The following is a 20,397-nucleotide window of genomic DNA, read 5'->3' on the forward strand; positions in this document are numbered from 1 at the left end:
ATTTCTATACACATACTAGATAATATTAGTACATCATGCCATATATTATAATACAAAAAATATTCTACAATATCTATTTGAAATAATTTTAATTGTGTTTTATATTTAAAGATAAAATAATTCTGACACATGAAATCCGTGGTACGTGGACTAATAGTCGTTTCTCTAAATATTTAATAACTGATAAGTTAACGTTCCGAATGAAGATAGAATTCAATTTCGCTTGGTTAAATAAACATTTTCAAATATTGTAGGCCAAGAAATATAACACGAACATTTGTTAATAAATAAATTACCATGTTTTACTTTTCTTGTAACGATTTGCAAGGGTCGACTACCTTCCGTTTTTTTCGTCTCCAAAAATTAATACAAATAATGGCAATGAATTGATAAAAAATATATATATATCATAACTAAAAAGGAAGAACATTGAATATTATACAAGTTAATTGAGAAAACTAAATGTTTTTATTTGTTGTATACAAATGTGTTACTCAAATATAATTAGAAAAAGATAAATCGTAACTTTTCATCCCACCGTAATACCTGGACATCCAACTCCTGAAAACATCCAACGCTTAGACTGATTATGATTTATGTTTAGCATCTATAATAATTATATAATATATAATATTATAATTATTATATTAAATTATTTAATAAAGAATTAGGTAACCGTATCACACTATATCATATCAGATTACTCTATAGGTTCTATAAGTATATCATTTAGTTTCGAACCAATTGATCCTCTGTTAGAGTGTAACCATGATAATTAAATGTTCTTTAATGCAACTAATGTTGCGGGTACTTTGAAACGTAGGCGAATTGAAATTATTAATAAAATCGTTAAAATAGAAGAATCAAATATTGTTTTAATCAAGTACCTATAGAAGATAGTAATGGCTATATTTTATTCGTAAAATATTTTTTTTCAAGAATACGTTCAGGGGCCATTTAATTAAGATTAGCACTTGAAATTAAACGGTCAATAGAAGGTGGGAATAATATAAGAAAGTTACTTACGATTGTTTTATATTTGAATATACACCGGCAAGATAAAGAAAAACATAAAACATCAAAGATTTTTCAGCCTATTGAGAGTCGTTTATGAATTCACTGCTTGAAAAATACGTGGTGGGCTGTGATTGAATAAATATCATTTGCGAGCACTATTAAAGAGAGAAACGCTTGTCAGTAATATTGCATTGTTTTTTTTTTTTTATATTTGTACATATGCGAAGTAGAAAATGAAAATAACGAATCGGCAGAAATGCCTCAGACGATGAAACATCAAACAAAATTTGGGCTATTTGAGACAACTCAAAATGTTTTTGTGGACGAATTTGGATGATGTCCATATTCTAATATGTTTTGGTCACCGCGTTAGAAAAAATTAATCGGGAGGATCATGACCAGGTAAAGAAGAATTATAAAGAATTTTTGGTAACACTCATTTATTATTACAGTAATCCCTCGTTATCCGCGGTTGGGTCCACGATAACATATTATTAATGCGATTGCGATTACGTTTTACCGATATTACACGAACACTGTAGAAATTTATTTTTGACAATAATTGTAGATAATTGTTGTTATATCGCTATAGGTATAACACATATACATTATACATACTTATACTTATTGCTAATAAACCACAAAAGGTTACCTGCACATGCATGATTAATCAATTGCTCAGTTATTAATTGATTAATAATTGATTTTTAAAATTGAAAAAAATTAAACCTAACCTCCCTTTTTACATTGATTTATGGTCTCGTTATCCTCAGGTTATCCTCGTGCAGGTTTGCTCATAGGCGGACATTTGGTTGAATTTTATTTTGGGGGGGGGGACTATAATAATTCAATGTAATACAACCCACAAGGGCTTCACCCCCACACCCCCTTCCCATACACAAGTAAAACTTATTACCATTAAAAATATAGATATGTTTAAATTGTATTAAAAAAACACTAAATAAAGTATATTCAAAAATAATTAATATTTTATTTTAAAAACAAATAACTATTTGTGTTAGCAACGATACTCAAAATATCATCGCTTTTTATATTTTTCGATATATAGTATTGACAGATTGCTGAACCTATCTTGAACCAACAATGTCCTTAACCAAGTTTTTATTTTTTTCATTGCACTGAAAATTCTTTCTCAAGTAGCCAAACTATGTAATTGGTATTTGATATTGTTAATGGTTAATAGTTTTTATTATTTCTTATTTTACGATTTTCAAAAAAAAAAAAAAAATGAACAAATAATTATAAATAAATTATAAAAACAACGAATAAAATTTCTAACAAAGTTTCGATTTTTTGAGGGAGGGGCTATTAAAATAATTGGGGGGTCTAAATTTGTGGATAATTTGACACTTTTAAATTATTATATATTTGAATTATAAATTGTTTGTAATAATATTAATATTTATTTACAATTAAATGTTCCAGTAATACTAAGTAATACAAAGTTTATAAACGGCGTTTTAAATAGGCAATTGTGATACATGTATGTTCGCCAACATTTCTATGTCGCATTGTTACAAAATTATTTATTCTTCTTCTTCTTTTTCTTGTTTTGGGTTAAACGGTCACTAGGACCATCCCGTCTCACAATCAATTCTCCAGTCGTCTCTATTCATCGCTAAATTCTTCCAGCTTAATCCTCAGGGTAATTTGGTCCTCCAGGTTGGAAGTTTAGCGCAGAGTTAGTCAATATCCTGCCTAGTAAAACAACCTTTGTTCAGGACTCAAACACAAAGTCTCGGGATAGATTATTTGGTAAAAATACTAGAAATAAATAAATAAATAATTTATTATAATTAAAAAATATCTTCTATTCTTTGTTTTCAGTCGTATAAATGTAATATTGACCAATACATTTTTCGTCCACCAAAGAGCTAGATTTCGAGGAGGAATATTATGTATTTGAATGTCGTTTAATATAAAGAAATAGGACAGAGGCGGTCAGACTTTTTCCGGCCACGATCTACTAAAAATATACTTCACCTTAGAAGATCGACTTTTTTGGAAAATTATTTTTATTATTAAATAATTATAATTATTAAGAAACATACTTGCTTAACATGTATATAAACATACATAAAGTATTATAAACTAATTACTATAAGTAATATAAAATACAGATAAAACTTATCGACAATTTGTTCATAACCACCACGATTAATTGTCGTGCTCGTGGCCTAAAAATAAATTCTAACATGATCGACTTTGAAATTGTCCACAATCGACCATTTGGCCGTTCCTGAAATAGGGCATGATCATGAAATAATAATTAAAACTAAATTGGTGAACCCAAGTGCACCGTAATATGAATTATCGATTCCAATAAATAAATAAAAATGAATTATTATAAATATGACAATGGACAATGAACTAATAGAGGTTTCAAAGTTGGCTTGAATTATAAATTCTTATACGTAACTTTCTATTGACAATGCAGCAGATTAAAATAATACAAACACAGGGTTTGTCTCGGAGTAACGGTGATACATAATAGATACATTGTTTGTTTTATGCATTCGACGTTAATGGTCTAATTGTTGAAAATAAGATTGAATCACATGTACTAAACAATTGGCAGTGATAGAAAATGGAGAAAATGGAAGAAATTTCGAAGAATTAAAACAAATCTAGAAAAATTCAAGTATGTGCTCTTTACTCACTCTTATTGAAAATTGGAATAATTGTTTGAATCGCCATTTTTGTAAGATTTACTTATTGATGACATCAAAATTAAAAATAATAAAATGCTGTCTTAACATTTTCTTTTCTCGTAAACTATCGGTATAATTGTAATTAAAATTAAATCTATTGAGCTTTTAGTAAAGATATGAAAAATAAATAATTTTCAATTGAGTATATATATGAGTTAATTACAAAATTAATACTATACGTATATGCTGCACAACCGTCATAAAATGTCAACTTGCAAATATATAGCACAAAACATCGAATCATAAATTGGTTAACTTTTTCGTTAGTATGGTATTCAATAAATAATCAATTAAATCGTTTACATTTAAAATTAGAGAATATATTTGTTTTCAGTCATTGAATTACGTATATAAACACGGATTTGCACCCGAACGTAACCCGAAATTCGAATCAACCCAAATAAATGGTTTAACCTAAAACCCGTATATTTATAACTGATTGAATGAATATGAAACCCGAATTATCGGAAACTTGTATGAAATATTCGGGTTAATCCAAAACCCGAATTATTAAATCGTTGTATTAACTATATAGTAGTAAGTAATAAACGAGAATTTTTTCCAGTAAAAAAATTACAGATTAATGGTAAGTACTAATTTAATATAATTTCTTTTTCATTTTATTTACTTAAAAATTAAAATTAGGTTACTACATCAAATTGGCATAGAAAATCTCAGTAAATTAATATGTTACATGGGTTTTTTTTTAAAAATCGAACTAACTGGAATTAATCCAAATAAATTTACATTTAACCAGAAAAGTTCATTAACCTGAAATGTCCGATTTCTATAACTGCAATTTTTTTTTCAACACCCAAAACTTGAATAAATAATTCCGGTTCAAAGCCCCGATTATAAATTTAATGATAATTATAGCGTCGATTTATATTATGCATCAAAAACCAACCAAATATGTGCTAGAAAATCTTTAATATGCACTAGTAAATGGACTAATGTGATAGAATATGTATTAAAAAAAATATATATATATATGAACTCAAAGTTTAGCAATCAAAAAAAATTTAAATAATCAACATTTAATTAAAATAATACATAAAAAAAATTACATTTAAAATTATACAACCCTAATGTAAATACATTTTTTTCTTCTTCAATTTTAAGAAATTTACTAATCAAAATCACTATAAAAATATATCCTTAAAAAAAATTTTCTTTTCTAAATACATATTGTATAACATGAGAATCGTTTTAATTATATTTTTAAAAACCATTGATTGGCATTTGTCAGTCAAAACATTTTTATATCTTGAATATTATCTTTTTACATTTAAAAAAGTAATAGGTGCGTATTTAAAAAAGGTGTCATTTAGTTTTGGAGATAAATCTTTGCTGGTTTGAATCGATTCACTTTCGCTGTTTAAAAATTTTAATATTTTAGTATGTCGTAATCTTTATTTTTTTGATGACACTTTTCTATGTTTTTCACAAATAGATTTATCCCTTATATTAAAATATCTAGTAAATATTTAAAAAATATCAAAAAAAAAAAAAATAAAAAAAAATAAAAATAAAAACAAAACAAAAAATATACATCGAAGTATGCAAAAATATGCACTAAACAAATGTAATTGTTTAAATTGTTGTAACATAAAAAAAAATATATATATATATACTAACTTAGCATATGATACGACCAAACAGAAAAATATATATAAATGCGTATAAATCCGCGCTCTAATGATAATAGGGTTACATAATTCCACTATAGTCGCACACACCACTCAAGTCGACTGCAACTAACACTCGTTACAGCTCTCTGTGGTTCGCGTGCTCGCGTTTCGAGAAGTCTACCGGAGAGATTATTGTTAAAAATTCGCGACAACAACGAGGCGGAAGAATGTATTTCGAAATTTTAATTTTTAAATGCGAAAAAATATCTTCCGCGTACAGTTGCGTAAAATCAGATCTGACTTTAAGCGTACGCGTTGACGTGTGCAGCGCACGTTGATAACGATCGACGATTTCCGTTCCATAGTAATTTTTATTTTGTTTCATCGTTTAAATCGACGAATCGAGAATTTTTTTTTCGATGCAAACCTGTTGTACGAACGTGTTGTATAGAGGATCGCACACATGTATATCATATGGGTTGTTACGTACGACTGGGATTTGAATAATAAACTAGTCACAGCGACGGCCTTCAAACCGACATGCGCGTGTACGTATATTATAATAATAATTAATATTTTTCTTCAACCGTCAAAGGATTTGCATGCAAACGTAATTCATATTCGATCCGCCTGTTGTCGGTCTTATCGTTCGCTTTTTTGTACACGTTTCGATTGAACCATAAATTTGAACGATAAACCTACGCACATTTCCTCGTCTTATGTTTTCGATTGAGTAGCAAATGTTAGTAGTAATGCGGGTGTACAGTAATAAAATAAATCAGCTGGATACAAACGACGTCGGTCGAATTAATTTGTTATTCTGATTGAAATTATTGAAAAAAAAAAAAATAAAAAAAACTTATCGAAATACGTAAAAATGCAGAATATTGTGCGCATTGCAGGGTTAATATTGTTCGAAATTTTCCAAAGAACAAGAGAAACGGGTCAAAAATGTTTTCGAAAAAACAATAAATACATAAGCGTATTGCTAATTTGAAATGTAATCTATGCCAAACAAATAAAACAAACTTTGATACGGACTTATACATTTGGTTATATTTACCATGACATTTTACTCATAGTATAAGTCAGTGGTGGCCAAACTTTTTTTTCCTCGGGCCATAAAAAACAACTTTTTTTTATCGCGGGCCATAAAAAAATGCATTCTAAATTTTTTTTTACGTAAATGCAAAATATTACAGTTATACAAATAAGTGCTGTAATATAGAAGACTTTCGCGGGCCAGATATTAAATGATGGCGGGCCGGAGTTGGCCCGCGGGCCGTAGTTTGGCCACCACTGGTATAAGTGATGCTGACAGTCGATTGATTTTAGAAGTGGCTGTTCCGAAAATATTATCTTTTCAGAAACCTAATTTTTTCATACTGATATTCTTGAATATTCTTGAGAATTGGCTGTTGCATAATTATTTATGGAAACCAATGTGAAACATCTGACCAGATGCGACAATAAAGCCGTTTATTATGTCGATGATAAAATCTTAATGCAGCCATTGCTTGGAGTAAACATGAGGACAACATTGGATATTTCATCAGTGAATTATGAATTATGTTACTGAGATTTTGAAGTTGATAACAATTAACAGAAAGTGAAGGACGTACTCAAATACGTTCGATTGAATCCAATAATCAGTCAATAAAATAACATTGAACTAATTGTGCGTTTTATCCTTTTCCTTTTTTTTTAAAAAAAAAAAAAAAGTTGTTAAATTCTAAATCATAAGAAATCTCAAACGTTATGCTTGCAGAGTTAAATGATTAAATTGTAAAAAATTAATAGGAGTTACTACAAACGCCGTGCATCGATTGTAGTGGTATACATTTATTAAATAATCATTAGGAGAAATAAATAATGCAAATATATTATTACTCGCAATAATGGATAAACGTCATCTGTAAACAAATCAATCATTTTCTTCAAACAAATCATTAATACGACTAAGCTCACACGAGCAATCCAATGTAATTTATCGCAGTTGATCAACTTCACGTGATTATCCTGTAAAATATTGTAGCAAAAATAGAAAACATTGTGGTCAAGTAATGTTTATTTCAGACGGTTTTTAATGGGATGCGTTAAGGAGTGGTCAGATAAAATATCCATGATGATTAACATATTTCACATTCGATTCTATTTTATGTTCGACAGTAGATTTTCCGTGTTGGCAGTCAAAATTATTAATATGAGTTGTACATGCAGTTGTTTTCGAGTAATTACATTGATCACCAGACATTGAAAAATACTTAAGAAACATGAGTTATGTAAATTAATATTTTTCAATTTTTAAATTGTTTTAACGCAATACAGTATAGTTGAAATACGATAGCACCCAATGTGATACTAGTAATTAATGGTAAAGAACATGTATTATTGCCATAAAAAAATGTCGTCATCCACAACAAAAATCAACTAACTATAATAGCCAACTATTCACAAACAATTTCATAATATTAATATTGAGGCAACTTAATAAATGTATCATATTTTTTTTTAAATTTTTGGCTGTATTTTTTTAATTACTAAGATGTATTAGGCTTTAAAAAAGTACCCTGCATAAATGCAACCCATCAGTAAATTATATTTTTAGTTGATCAAATGAATGCGATCAATTTTGTTAAAAAAATTTTGATAAAAAATGGCAATTCAATATTTTTATCCTTCGACTGTTATACAAAACATCATTGAAATTAGTGACAGATCCAGGAGAAGGGCCTTTAAAAATCCAGTTCTAAGAAAAAAATAAAAATATATTTAATATAATATAATATAATAAATATATAATAAATGAAAATTTTAATAATGTATACATAAAAGAAAAAAGGTATGCCAATACCCTTGGGATTTTTCCCTAGATTTGCTAAGGACATAGTTGTAACTTCTTTTTTTATTAACATAGAAAGGAAAACCATGAAAATATCATAAATACTGTAGAAAATGTAATTTTAATCTTGCTTACTTTTTTAAATAATAAACCTTGGAAAGTTTCCTGAAATGAACTAACACGAAAAGCATATTCTAATGTTGAATAAATATTACACCAAACAGATAATTTTTTAGATTTAATACTATTTTATTAAAAAATAACCAATGATTCAAAATTATAATTTCATATTATATGATTAGGTGTAAACTTACTTATTATTAATATTAATATATATTTTTTTATTTTTATTTAATCTTAAAGGTTACTTTCCAAATAAATGGCAAAAAAAATAATAATAAATATGGTTGTGTCAAATGAAGCTCACGTAAAAAGTGTTTTGACTGACTTTAATGTTCATCCATAGCCTTTCACCAGTGGCTTTCAACCTTTTTCAAATTGCGACCCCAATTTATTTTTATTTTTTGTTTTAATGCGATAATTTCAAAAACTTAAAATGGCAATTTTGCATTTTATTTTTTTAAACTATTGAGTAAAATTTAAAATTTTCAAAATCTAGTTTTTAAAATAAAAAAAATCTTTTAATATAGTTATTTATTTTTGTGTTCTTCCAACAAGTCAACCATTAACCTACCAATTGTTGAACTAAAATGATCTACACCGAATTACAATGTTTAAAGTTTTCTTTTCCAAAATAGAATCATTGACCGGTGTATTTGATTTTCGATTTTGTCGAGTTTGTTGAAACTACTGTAACAACTAATCTTATACATTGACTCTTCTTCATTCCCTTTTCGTTTTTGGAAAAAAAAAACTAGTTGTATTATTCGTATTTAACAATTTATTTTCAAACTTTTTAAATTGTGTATAATGTATAATAAGAAATTTTCAGGTATAATGCGATTTCTTTGTTAGGATATTTTTCCCGCTCATTAAAATGAATAAGGAAAACCTTATATACTTTATCTTAAATCTTTCCGTTGACGTGATCTACAACGTTAACTGAAGCTGAACGCCGAAAAATAAATAGACACAAAGATTATTTCTATAATACAGTCGCTTTAAAACTTAATCAGTTATCAATTGATAAAATCCATATGAATATTCATAAAAGAAATTAAATTATCCGGTACATGATGATTTTAGTAATAGGTTAATTTAACATAAGTAACAAAAGGTTAATGTTTTTCTTTTTTTATTATCGGTTCAAATAAACGACTGGTTCTATAAACCATTTTTTATCGGAACTCACTGTAGATATCAAGACAATTTTTCGACAGTTATTCGTAATACAACCATCTAAATCAAATTTTAACCACGTAAAAAATATTTATCCGCTCATGTTTGTTACATAATTATCGTTACGCGTTATGAGTAATTCTATCGTTTTACTACGCAACGTCCAAAAATCTCCAAGTTCATGTTTAGGCTTTGAACGGTTAGAGAGTTTGGTTGATTTTTAAGTGAGTTCCGATAGATTTTCCTGATTTTTTTTTCCTTTCGAATGTACGGTGATTCCAGCTCTATATGGTCATTAAACAAAACAGTCTCGTTTCTGTCTTATTTTTGCGACCTCAACATTATCACGATGAGGTGTCATCGACCGGCAACGGTGCGTTTAGGTTTTTCCGCCAAACAAGATATTAATTCGCAACGTGTAATTTACATACGAGCAAACACCAAGCCGCAGCAAACGTAACGTACTACAGGTTCGCGAACGTCGTGCGCATAATTTATGCGCAGCGGCGCCGTAATGGGCGATCTCGTGCGAATTATCCGGCGAAAACCTATTAGGATGCGCAACCGACGTTCGCTTATCGTTCATCGGAGGCGAAACGTACCCGCCATCGCGGCTGTGTACTTAATTTTTTAATAATAAAAAAACACTACAGAAACCATGTGCATTTTTTAAAAAAAAAAAAAAAAAAAAAAAAAAAACACTACAAAATCATATGCAGATCCGCACGACCAGGAAAACTGGTTTTCTGCCTTATGCGAACAAAATAATTTCAAGGTTAATCGCCGAGGAACATCCGAAGACATCGTTCCTCCATAATTAAAATAATGTGTGGTAACCGAACATTTTCAAATAAAAACGGCGTTGCGGGCGACGACATAAAACACCGAGTTTTCGACGATACCGATTCAGACGTATCCGGGGATCCTCCGAAGACAAACAACGAATAGTCAGTCGGAATAGTGCCGAGGATTATTTTTTTTACCAGCTACCGCGAGGGAACCGAAAAAATGATCGCCACCAAACTATTCCTGGTAACGTAAACACGTACACGATTACACGCCGCGTAACACAATAAACAATACTAACGAATTTCGCGATTTCGTTCAAGTCTAACCGCGGTCTCGGTCCGACAATCGGCGATACGAGTGCGTAACGCTGTCGGAGACGATAATGTCCATTCGCGTTTTGTCGACGGTTTTCGTTTACGGCGGCAACGCATATTATTATTGTACGGACGAACGATCCCGTGTTACCTAACGTGCAGTTATTGACGATATTATGTCTCACGTTTAACGCGCGTACGTTTGTTGTAAACGCTGTTACAACGAACGGGTAATACTCGTAGAAAATAAGATGGCAAACAATACGCCGGATCAGCCCGAAGGGTTTCGATTGCCGCCTTGATTCGATGGACGTTTGGTCGAATTGAAAATAATATTATTTTTTAAAGATGATTGCATTTATTCTATCTCGCTAAACCATCAACGTAATCATTTCTGTAATTTTTATACATTCACGTAAAACTTAAACATTTTTTTTTTTTTTTTTTTATCAGCTAAACTTCTTGGAATTAAAAATATTTATTTTCGAGCGAACATACAGCTTGCATATACTCGTACATATCAAACCTATAATCATAATATATTTAATATCGTATTTTGAATCATTTTTAACTGACACCCACTCCAGAATACGATATCTTCGGAATTCTTTTAGAATTATAAAAAATTTTAAAACTTTAAATTTCAAATGAACCGACAAAATATTTTATCGTTGTTTTATATACCTTATTTTAAGCATTAAATGGTAAAATAATTCGACATTAATACAATGTTAAAAATTGAGTCTTATTAGTTACTTAAATTAATTAAACTGAATATATTTTAAATTAGCAATGATTTTTGTTTCAATCACAACAGCTTTTATTCCACGTCCAACAGTATATAAAATTTTTAAAAAATAATACTTCAAATTTTTTGTATTGAATTCTTTTGATTAAAACTTAAATGTCATCAATATTCAATATGCGTTGAAGCGAAACGAGAGAGTAACGTGTTCAATGTAATAATTTATGATTTCTGTTTCCAGTGTGTATTTATGGCAGCCACTTTAGCCTTGACGACTGCTGCTCCTTTCGTAGGCCTAGGTTATAATGTTGGCTACGGAAGCGGATATGGAGGCGGATATGGAGGTGGATATGGAGGTGGATATGGAGGTGGATACGGAGGATACGGTGGTTACAACCGAGGAGGTTATGGTAACTACGGAGGCTACAGCGCAGGAATTGGAATAGGGTTCACAGGAGGTTAGTGAAATTAAAATAGGGGTTCCCATCCTTATCAAATGTATTTTCAAAACTTAAATATCGTTTTTTTTTTCAGGATACGGTGGTGGTGGCTACGGTAGTTACGGAAATGGATATGGTTACAACGGTGGTTACGGAAGCGGCTACGGTTCTAACGGCGGCTACGGCTACCACAAGGGTTACGGTCACCACCAAGGTGGATACGGTGGACACCATGGCGGTTACGGATACGGTTATTAATTATTGCTCATAGGTTATCAAAATTTGTACTCCTTGGTCGGCTCGATATGATATTCTGTTGTAGAGGAGAACAGTTGTTTTAAAAACACAGCTCGTTGTGAGTCCGTGGTAATAAACACTGTACATCCATAGAATATTCAAACAGTTATAGACTTTTTTTTTCCCTAAAAAGTTTTTAATAAATCGCATTTTTTTTTTTTTTTTTGAAACATTTACGTGTGTAATAATTATTGAGAACTTACTTCCTCGTAAAAAGTAAAATATAATGAACTTCTACTTGTACTTGTTTACTTCTTGTTTTTACTAAATTATTAAGGATGACTACAATGGATACGAAATATAGTGAGAGTTCAATCAATATTTATCGCAGAGCGGTACGAACAAATGAAAAAACTATAAAAACAGTGTAACCGAATATATAAAAATACTAACATTAGTATCCTATAGGTAGTCGATATACACAGAGACTGAAACATCGTTTTAATGTTATGCTTAAGTCAGAACGTGTTGTGCTGTATTTACAGCGGAACCGGGTGCTTTCATCTCTTCGGAAATTGTCATATAAAAAATATTTATCGGTCGTGAATAAATGTTTTTATTACCAATTGCTAATATTCTTTCGTAATTTCAGTGTGATTATTGATAATCCTTTGAAAATAAATTTGACTAAATTGTTTTGTATTTAATAACTAGGCAAGAGTGACATACGGGGAAAGGAATAAGACAAAAATAATTAATTAATTTAAAATCCATAATCAATTAACTCCCCAACAAAAATTACAAAATACTTCGTTAAGACAATCATATAAAAATCTTATAGTTGTAATTTCTATAAACGCTTTAATGACGATAAATGTGCAAGGATCAAATCATCAGATATCATAAAACTGAATTCAATACATATATGTATCTGCATATAAATCCGTTCCCTATTGATGACTATCGAAATTCACCCACTGCAATCGTATACATCTTAACATATCCATTATTAGTGAAATAATATTTTCTAAATTATATGAAGACAAGTTTTGGATAGATTTTTGGAGTGGATAAAACTTATTTTATGTGTAATATTTTATTATGAAACTATAGAATAAATTACAATAGAATTTATTTTAATGTTTTTTTTTTTTTTTTTGTTTATTGGTGTGTAAGATTTGTACTAGATCTTAATGAAATTATCTGAGTAACGGTTTTATTTTTAGGTATTTTATTTAACTAAAAAGTATAGTAATACATTTTTTATAAAAAAAACCTAACTTCATACCGGATATTATCATACAATATGGATGTTTTACATAAAAAAAATGCTCCGTTTCCTTAAAAATGATCTGGTTATCATAATAAATTCATGGCGCATAATATTTTTTAAAGATGATAAACTATCATATTTTATGGTAAAATTTTAGTCAAAATCATAGTTATATAGAAACGGAGCAGTTTATTCGTTTGCACTTTTCACTTTTTGACTCGTGTCACGTTTGGCATAAATATTTCGAAACTTTCAACCTGTGTTTGAGAATTATTATCGTTCGGATATCATTAATGTTATTGTACGAGATTACATATTCGGTATGTAAAAACATGATTTTTAAAAAAATCATTTCTGGATTCATATCGACACTCATACTACACCTAGTTCGACGATATTTTTAACGTTGTTCTAATAGTGATACATTTAATTTTGATTCAGACAAACATATAATCATAACATAAAAGTTTAAACCGGTTTGACGTTATTATTATTATGGATAGAATCATAAGCTAATAGTACCATTAAATTCAAGTGAAATTTAAATAATTTATTATGTAAAAAATGAAGGAGCTCATATTAAAGCTGAGCATGGAGGTCGAACTAAAACGATGAGTGAATTACAGCAAAAAGTTTAAATTTATTACGTATACAATTTTAATGTTATTTTTGATTATACGTGCCTCGAAATTTTTGTAATCAATCAAATTGCTTAGTCATAAACCGAACTATTCGTGTCAAGTAGACTTGGCAGATATGCTAATTCACAAAAATGCAATCGTAAGAATGAGGGATACTCTGGCAACAGTAAGTATCACAATATTTTCCCGTGAATTATGTTACTTTGTAATCTTGTATCAAATAAATTCAAACGTTCAATATACGTAAATCCCTTTGTTGTGAATATAGCATAGTATAGCATAATTGTACAAACGTATCATTATGCTGTTGAAAAATCGTAATATGAAAGCCAGTGCCGTCGCAAGCTTTTAGAGCTCAGGCAAAAGAAGTAAAATCCCTTACACCTAAAAATATCAAATTATTCTAAATTAACAAATACCTACCCACTAACGACGGCCCTTATGGAAACAATAAAAATTAAAAATACATGTATGTATCTATGATTTAATTATTGTATATTAGAATCCCTAATTGATTATTAATAGCAAAGCAATTGTGATTTTATGATTTTTATTAGCACGTCAACGTTCACCAAACACCGGTAAATGTCAAAACTGCGAAGTGTTTGTAAGAATAGACAACATTCACCAAAAACTATTGGTCAATGCCAAAGTTCACCGCTAAGCGGTCATATACCTCAACAGTACTCATGACGCGGTCCCATTGCGTTTGAAAGTAATATCTCGCCCAGTAATCAAAGATAACGGTAAATGCATCGAGTGTTTTTCGCGTGAAACGTAGTGAATTAATTTATGTTGTTGGAAAAATTGTACGTTCGAAGGCAACGAAAAATGTGTATATTTATTTACGTAACGTGATTATTTGGAAAACGCTATAAAATATTCCGATCAATAGATATTTTTATAAAATCGAAAACCATACTCGAATTTGATCTTAATCGTCTCGGACGGTGAAAATAATTATACCTCTTAGGATGTAGAAATTTTGATGCTCGAGAAATATATTTAACGATTGTAATTGAGTAGTTAAGAAATGAATTACATTTACAGTGCTAAGCAGTGGATTTATACAGACATTCAACAGTTTGGTTTGTCTGCAGGTAAAATGTATTCAAGGAGGGTGCATGTAAGTAGGAGGTAACCTACTTGGTGCAGGGCCGACACCACGGGTGTTGATACCCCAAGTGAAACGACAAAATGGCACCCTAATACTTTTTCTATTAACAATAAATCCGGATATTTTGAACTGAGAATATTTTCTGTATCATATTTACATGTTTATGATGTTTTATATTTCATTATGTAATCTGATTATGTAATCAGTAACGTTTTATAAACAGTTTCAAAATAACCTGAACATTGTTGAAATTCTTACCACACAATATAATATTTGATTTTTTTATTATATTTTGATGGTGCTTATGTACTAAAATTAAATTAATAACAATATTAATACAAATATTATTATTGTTGTTGTTGTGCTATTATTATTATTATTATTAGGTGTTATTAAAATAATAATTATCATTATAAATTTTAATTTTCTGATAAACTTTTAAATAATTAATGACAGGAATAAATTATGATTAGTTTAGCAAAGTTTATTGTTAAGTACTTCATTTTTTTAAACACAAAAAATAAATGTGAAAAAAAAAATTATTTAGAAAATTTATAATTATACTTTCGGGAAATAGTGTATTTTTGTTTAAAATGTATACCATTTCCCAACAATTTCTTCTACTATTACATGCTATTATTATTCAACATCTTCCAAACTCATTCTATATTAGACATTTTCCTATTGAAAGTTTTGTTTTATAAAACCGTATTTTCTATGAACTAACTTACTGTTCTATGTGTTAACGGATTATAAACATGAACACAATTTTTTTATTAGTACAAGTTTAATTTGCATCTCATTTCGTTACACACGTATACAAGTAAACAAGCAAATGCTTACGTATTTTAATATAATTTATATACGTGATTTTGTATACCTATACATGCAAAACGTGAATATATGTATGTATAAGATTTATATACCAGATGTATTTATATTTCTTGAGGATAAAACGAGTTTTTTGGGCTTGCCTACGTCATTATGTCGTGCGCAAACGGATCTGTATATTGGTACAACAGAAACCTTGAATTTCGCGTTGTATATATATTATCACCAGAAGATGACGTATACTTTAATTAAAATATTTAATAGTATAAAATTAACGAGTAAAAACAAGTCGAATAATAAGAATATTATACTCTGTACGTATATTTATATTACACGACGTATGTACTTCAGACCGGGTACAAAACGACAAGATTGGACACCTAAAAATTTACTGCCGTTATACGAGTAAAAGTTATATTCTATGTATTTAAGTACAAGAATATGCTAAAACTATAATATTAATAAATTAACTAGATATTAATAGTTAGTTATAATAAACATTACATAATAATACGTAGGTATACACAAACTTAGTTTAGGAAATGTTGCTCCCTAATGAGTCTTTAAATAATTTAGAGACTTCTTTAATTCATTAATTAAATTTTTCATTATTTTATCAATTTTTTTAGGAAGAAATACATTTTTACGAAAGCTTTGAAAAGAAAAAATACAAAAATGTTTCCGTACAACAATGTATTTGAACATAAAAAACTTAAAAGTTACTAAACTTAATCTCAACGAATGTGATCGATAATTTTATCAAATCAAGTTTTAAATAAAAGTAAAAATTGTATTTGTGAACAATAGGTTTTAAATTCACCCATACTAATATTACTTTATTTTTATTATTTAAAATGTAATGTCTACAATTTATTCAGCATAAATTATTATTGCACAACACGTAACTTTGCGTTTTTGAAATAAAATGCTCATTAAAAATAAAAAAATGTATCATATCCGAATACCACTATTCCGTTTATTATATTTAGGCAATTGGATTAATTACATTTATGTATCAATTATTACATAATATTGAAATGCAAATATTAAAAAATGGTCAGATGAGTGAATAATACCCTTGTAAAAACAATAACACTTTTTTTTATAATGTATGCGCAATCATAATATTATTCCAATTAGCGTTTGATAACGTATAGATCGCTCTTGAACTATACGTCTCTGACATGGATATTTGGACTATTCACCGTAATCATATTTGTATGTTCTTATAAAACTAAAAGCTTAATAATCAAATATTCCTACAAAAAAAAAAAAAATAGATAAGTATATTTTATTCATATTATACCAAAAAGAAAAATATGTATTCAGAATTATGTTTTGACATTTGCTTTCATATGCTGAAAATTATGCTTGTATATATTCAATTATAGGAATCGTTCCCATATATTCTAACTCCTAACGAGATACGAACATTTAATAAATATAAAATATTAATATATAGGCTGTAATAACACATATCATACGATATGAGTTATATTTAAGTTAAAATATAAAATTGTTACATGAACAGTATCTGTTGATAGCATTTGATAGTGTTTATATACATCTAATTAGTACGGTGATCACTTTGATCCTACTAACATAATATAATTCAATCATAAAATTAATCAATTTTTCAGACGTCGGCTATTAACATAATTATATTATCATCGATAAAAAAAAATACTATCTGCATTTGTTATTTCGTAACGAATTTACATATTTGTTTAATACTCAATAATTGTACTAAACTGCAAACAACGTAACTCATCGAATTTTCATTATCACCGAATAACAACTAAACTCGTATGCTATTATAGTTGAATATATTGGACTAGTTACCTACATTATATTACATGGAATATTAATATGGAATAATTATATGGAATATAATAATCAAGGCGTCTATTGGTTTATTGGATTAGCAAAAACGAGCAATACATTTAATTTCGATTACAAACTTTAGCGGTTAAATGTTTAATTCTGAGTTTTGGCAGTAAATCTAAAAATAAACGTGAAATATGGTTTGTTAAAAAATATGACCATGTAGTTACAACTTGGTAATTAATGTATTTGAGGTATTGATAAATAAACGTATAACAGAGTGCTGCAAGAAATCAGGAAAACCAACTAAACTGATTCGAAAAAAATAAATGCTTCCTTAGAGTACCATTTTTATGTCCGTTTGCCCGTGTAATAAGTAAGTTACAAGCAGGGGTGTATTGGTACGTATACGCCGAATCTGCCCGTCTGCGGATTTTCGATTTTTGGCGTATATCTAATGTAAAATATTATTTTACGGGTATACGCTCCTAAAATAACACGTGAACCAAACAAAACTTATTTAATAGTTCATTGGAAAAAATTGTTATGAAGTTTGAATGAAATATTTATATGCTGAAGATTACAGTGTATGCACAGTGTACAGTTTGATTACAGTCTAATATATTTTAAGTTCAATTTAATAAATAATGTTTTGAAAAATAAATGTTATTAAATATAATATAGAGTATGGAGTTTTCAGCTCATGGTTCATATTAATTTAATTTATTCGAGTTTAGCGAGAAAAGAAATTGTCCAGCGAAGCTTTAACACCTTTTTAGAATTAATATACATATTATTGGCGCGTATACCCATAAATATATTTACCAATACACCACTGGTTACAAGTGATTTTTCGGGCGGAAAATATAACCAGAAAACGTGATCAATGTAGAACCGCAACAATGCATCACTCGCCTCGTTCAGAATCTAACATGGATTAGTTCACGAACAGCTGAAAGCCGTCGTTTTTTGGTCCTTTGTAGCGAACCGGCGTAAGGTTTACAGCCGGTGTACGTGCGCTGAACGTCGAACTATCCGCGAAAAAAATCAGAGGCCCCCGCAGGTGAGAACATGCGTGATGCTGGGATGCTGCCGAGAAACATGCGGACAACGTTCAGAACTGTTGTTGTTGCTGTTATTGTTGTTTTTGATTGTTGTTCGTTTTTCAATATTACTACGATCGCACGGATAACGCAATACTTACAATCATACTATTCGTTAACAAAACGACGGATCCGCGACCTTGGGCAGTTTTAAATTGCACACGAATCGCCGTCGTTGTATCGATATCGTTTTGGCCAGTTCGATCGTGTTCACTTGGAAATCCGATTTTTCGCCGAGCCCCACGCGCGTGCACGTTGGATCGAATTAGTGTATACGCCTGATCCGCGCGCGGCCGAGGCCAAAGGATGTCGAAAACCGTTGTCGTGTGATTACGTGTTACGCGGTGTATCGAAACTATCCAAACACTGTGATTCGCGAACGACGCGATCCCTCTTGGGATTCTTGTTCGATTTGAAACCGACTTCAAACGAATACAATTAAGATTTTCGCCGCGTGACCCGAAGCGTACGTGAGCTGCTCAGTTGGGCGGGTTCGAAAAAAGCAGCTTGCACGTAAATCAATGTTATTCTTTCCCGGACAAATCGGGTAATGATATCGGAATGGCGCACTCGCCGGAACCATAACGAGCGGAAAACCATTCAAATGAATATAAAATATTATCGGCTTTTAATTTATTCATCGTGGGTTAGTCTGCGTCTCTGACGTTTGATTTACATTTAATGGTAATTTGTTTGCGCATAAAACGTTCACTTATTATGTTTCCATTACAAAATATGTGAAACTGATAACCATAAAAGAACATGTTACACAGCGTCATTTTCCTTTTAAATTATATAAGTAGACATTATTGACTGACACATTAGTGTTTTTCATACTCGATAATATTTTTCAAAACGATATTATACTGTAATTATAAAATAAAGATTTACGATTAGATCCAGTAACAGCCTAACGTTAACGGTTGAGCCGGATTATCGTCAAACCGTCGACCTATTTACCAAATGGATAACATGACGTGTTTAGTGTTACGAACAACAATTATAATACTATTTTTGTGTTTGTTTATTAAAAACAATAAAAAAAAGATTCAATCATTACATTACAAATAAAATTATTTTACAAGTAGAATGATAATTTTCAATTCGATAAATTCAAAAAGGATTTGGTCCCAAAGTTTTGCAGTAACACATCCTGTCATCTGTTAAAGCACCAACAAATAATTACAATTTATATTTGTATAGGAAATCTGAAGACAACATACCATCTGATAAAAGTTTAGTAGTGCGAACCGTATCCATGATGTTTTTGCCTTTCATGATGTCCTTTTTCCTCGTGATGTTCTTTTTCGTCATGATGTTCTTCTTCTTTGTGACATACTTTTTCATCATGTTTGTGATCATCACGATGTTCTTTTTCTTCATGGTGTTCTTTTTCTTCGTGATGTTCTATTTTTTCATGATGTTCTTTTTCTTCGTGATGTTCTCCTTCGTTATTATGTCCTTTCACTTCATGATGTTTGTAGTCATCATGGTGCTCTTTATTGTTATGATGTTCTTTTTCTTCGTGATGTTCTTTTTCTTCATGATGTTCTTTTTCGTTA

The 20,397-nt window shown here is 29.6% G+C and overlaps 1 protein-coding gene across 1 annotated transcript; it reads left to right on the forward strand.

Moving 5' to 3' along the window:
- The first annotated feature begins 10,386 nt into the window (after positions 1-10,386).
- On the forward strand, positions 10,387-12,278 carry LOC112690468 (keratin-associated protein 6-2-like). Its single transcript, XM_025564484.1, has 3 exons — positions 10,387-10,553; positions 11,611-11,827; positions 11,904-12,278. The coding sequence occupies exons 1-3, from the start codon at positions 10,530-10,532 to the stop codon at positions 12,065-12,067; spliced, it is 405 nt and encodes a 134-aa protein (XP_025420269.1). The 5' UTR covers positions 10,387-10,529; the 3' UTR covers positions 12,068-12,278.
- Positions 12,279-20,397: the final 8,119 nt, after the last annotated feature.

This window comes from Sipha flava, unplaced genomic scaffold (genome assembly GCF_003268045.1).
Source record: "Sipha flava isolate LNK unplaced genomic scaffold, YSA_version1 50605_pilon_pilon, whole genome shotgun sequence".
In the NCBI taxonomy this organism is placed as follows: domain Eukaryota; kingdom Metazoa; phylum Arthropoda; class Insecta; order Hemiptera; family Aphididae; genus Sipha; species Sipha flava.